General features: G+C 44.9%; 1 protein-coding gene across 1 annotated transcript in view; it reads right to left on the bottom strand.

Annotated features, from left to right (window-relative positions):
- ubtd2 (ubiquitin domain containing 2) overlaps positions 1-3,105 on the bottom strand; it is a 24,310-nt gene extending 21,205 nt beyond the window's left edge. The window contains exon 1 of the mRNA XM_035666625.1: positions 2,933-3,105. Within this exon, the coding sequence (XP_035522518.1) occupies positions 2,933-3,002 (70 nt within the window). The 5' untranslated portion in view covers positions 3,003-3,105. The remainder of the gene's footprint in view (positions 1-2,932) is intronic.
- Between the last annotated feature and the right edge of the window lie 238 nt (positions 3,106-3,343).

Raw genomic sequence — 3,343 nt, 5'->3', positions numbered from 1 at the left:
TTGGTTGTGTTGGGTGGGTTGTGTGTGTGTGTGGTGGTGTGTTGGTGTGTGTGTAGTACAAGACCACTTGTCCATGTTTAAAACGGATGCTAAACAAGCAAGCTGTTACTTGGGACACCTTGCTCGAATTGGATGGGAACAAAGCATTTAGGCAGAAACACGTGGTTACATTCCGCTGTTTACATAGTTCCAAACATATGGTATACCTTTTAATATAAGAACTGTCTTTAAACACTATAACCTGGGCCTACAATGGCCAATCCCTAAATGGATTTCTGGGGAAATTACCTGAAAGGCGGGCAAGTGGTGTAAACTAAAATAAGCGAAATAAATGGCCGACAGATGAAAAAAGCCGGAAAGTGGCGCCTAATGGTCAGAATTATGAACACGCAGTCAAGTTGACCATATTACAAGTAAACTACACATGAGGATTCAGGCAGGTAATTTAAGCAGAAAATGCCCCATTCATACTTTCATAATACTATCTCTATTCTCTGGTTTGAAGTTACTGCTGCACACATCTGGAAATTCCCCCAGAAAGACCACTCAACCAAGGAACCTAACTTCCCCTCCGTCCCCTTGGAATTAAAGTAACCAATGAAATCTTGGTGGTGCGTTTTTAAGAGAGAACTAAAAACAACCACATAAAAAAGTCAAAGAAGTGCAAAAACCCGCGTCTTATCACAGATCAGATGCTTTTATTACTACAAACAGTCAGCTGAAAGGTTTTGGTGGGATCACCATGGCAACAGTCCTGGTAACAAGTTCTGGAAAGTAACAGGTGTACAGCAGCAGGTGCAACTCAAACCACCTGATCTGTCCATCCTCCTCTCTCTCAATCCTCCCTTTCCTCTGTCGTCTTGTGTTGCGCACACAAAGACAGCCACAAACACACACACGCTACAGAACCGTCCTGTACATTGTCGTCTTTCGGTGTTGAAATCCAGAATGGTGTTGTATCACGCCCATATCTTGCTGCAGATGGAGCACTGCAAGATGGCTATAACCATAAATTTTAAAACTGGCGTTTTAGTAACTTAAACACTTCTAAGTATCAATGTCTGCCTCAGTCTGTGGTGGGTTGGTGTGTGGTTGGTGTGGTGTGGTGGTGGTGGTTGTTGGTGGTGGTGGGGTGGTGGTGGTTGGTTGGTGTTGTTGTGTGTGGTGGTGTGGGTGTGTGGTTGGTGTGGTGTGTTTGGTGTGCTGTGCGCTCGAATGGAATACATAACACGGAAATGGTTTGTGGCTGTTCTTATCTGGTCATTCCTTGCTTAAGTATTTTCTGGGCCACTTTAGGTGGACTAAATGGCTGATGCTTTGTTTCTGAATTAAGGTCCTAATCTTCTTTTCCTCTTTCTCTACTTCCCCATTTTTTTCCACGAATGGACTTCCCCACTTTCTTCTCTCTCTCTCTGACTGGTCACTTTCTCACTTCCATTCATGCTACTTTTTCCTCTTCCCTACAAACTCATTTTGTTTCTGTTTTCGTTATCTTTCTCCTCCTTCTGTTGGTCCTTTCATCTTATCCATTTTTCTGTCTCTCCTTGCATTTTTCCATCCAACACATACACACACACACCCTTCACAGATAAAGGGATCTCTGAAACCCGTTTGTGTAATCTAGACATGTAGGAGTTCGGCACATTAAGGTTATCACGCTATATCTCAGCATCTCTAAGTGCTGAATCCCCCTCCCCCCAGCACAGCTCTATCTCCCAGTTTGTAATTAAAATACCCTAACCCTTACTGGCCAGTAGTGGGACCCTTCCTCAGACCAGGAAACTACAGTATAAACTTGTGTATAGTAGCTCAGCTTGATAAACCTCTAAAAAAAAAAGCAAAAAAAAACAAACAAAAAAACAAGGGTCCTTGCAGTTAAGAGTCATACTATCTCAACACGATATCCCCAGTTCAATTACAGCCAGGGATGCTTTTGCATGTATGAGATGCACCATGTACACTCTCTCCATTTCCTATATAAACTATATATATATATACATATAAATGGCAGCTTTTGTACCAGCCCCACACCCACCACATGTAATGCAACACACCCTGATGCTTTTAACCAGTCATCCAAGTTATAATGTCACCAGAATTGTTTTAAATTTTAATTTTAAATCATATTTTCATGCACAAAGCCACAGTTAAAAATGGTCCCTGCTTGACTTGTCATGCCCCATAACCTTAGGCAAGGCATGCACTTCTCTTTATAGCTCAATAAACACAATGTTGCATGCTGTCTGCCTGGTGCACTGCTCTCAGGCCTTTATCCACCAAATAACCGCAGTTATTCAAAACATACTTAATCTTAATCATAAAGCTGAAGCACCCTTTAAGTTCTGACGCCTCATCTGCTTTGCTACCCACCCCCCAAAAACACTCACCAACACTAAACATGCACAAACACCTCGCTTACACAAAACAATCAATAAAAACAAAAAGGCCTGACAAACAATAACAAGTGCAGCTTGTGCTCAGCAAACAAGAGTCAGGACACAATTGAAAATCAGATGAAATCACTTCAGTGCGTTTCCTTGCATGCCATTTCCGTCTGTGACCCATATTTGTTATGCAGAGAAAAAAAAAAAAGCTAGCAAGCTAACTATGCTACGTTTTAGCCGACAAGCTAAGTCAACACCAAAAAGAACAAAGGGAGGCAGCGTCGCACAGGAAATATTTCACAGTTTATAAAGTAGCGACCAGGCGTCCTTTCTCGCTCCGAGGCCCCGCTGTGGTGCAGCGGGTGCCCGGGTGAGCTGCCGTGTCTGTCCCCGGCTATGTCTGGCTCGGGTATAAAGGAAAGGGAAGGAGACCTCCAGCCAGGACAACATGCAAGAAAGCCTAGAGGAAGCCCACCCCCCCCGTTCCTCTTTACTAAAAAGCCAAGCTTGCAGGCACAAAAAAGACGTCGATAAGCCCCGTAAGTTACCTCCAGTGCCGTCCGAGTTCTCGTTTAAGCTGCCCGAGGAGTCGTGGTGGCTCCCGACACAGCCACCCATGGATGTTTCGGCAGAGCAGCCCGGGCTAGGTAGCTCACCCCCCGGCCCACAGCTAGAGCTACATCCACTAGCCCCCCCTCCTTCTCTCTCTCTCTCGTTTTTTTTTCTCTTCCCCCCTCCCCTTCCCTTCTTTCCTCCTTTCCTTCCCTCCAGTCCTCCCCTTTCCTCCTTCCCTCCCTCCCTTCTTCCTCTCAGCATCGGCGGGCCGCAGCACGCCTCATCTTCTTCATCTGTGGGAAAGGCGGAGGCTCACATCATTACAAGGTGACCGAGAGAGGAATGGAGGAGAGAACAAAGGATAAGTGCACTGTAAAAATAAAAAAATGTCTTCTTTGGGGCAG

Source organism: Morone saxatilis, unplaced genomic scaffold (assembly GCF_004916995.1).
Source record: "Morone saxatilis isolate NCDOM2014 unplaced genomic scaffold, NCSU_SB_2.0 Contig20, whole genome shotgun sequence".
NCBI classification, from domain to species: Eukaryota; Metazoa; Chordata; class Actinopteri; family Moronidae; genus Morone; species Morone saxatilis.
This window is presented reverse-complemented; position numbering and strand designations above follow the sequence as displayed.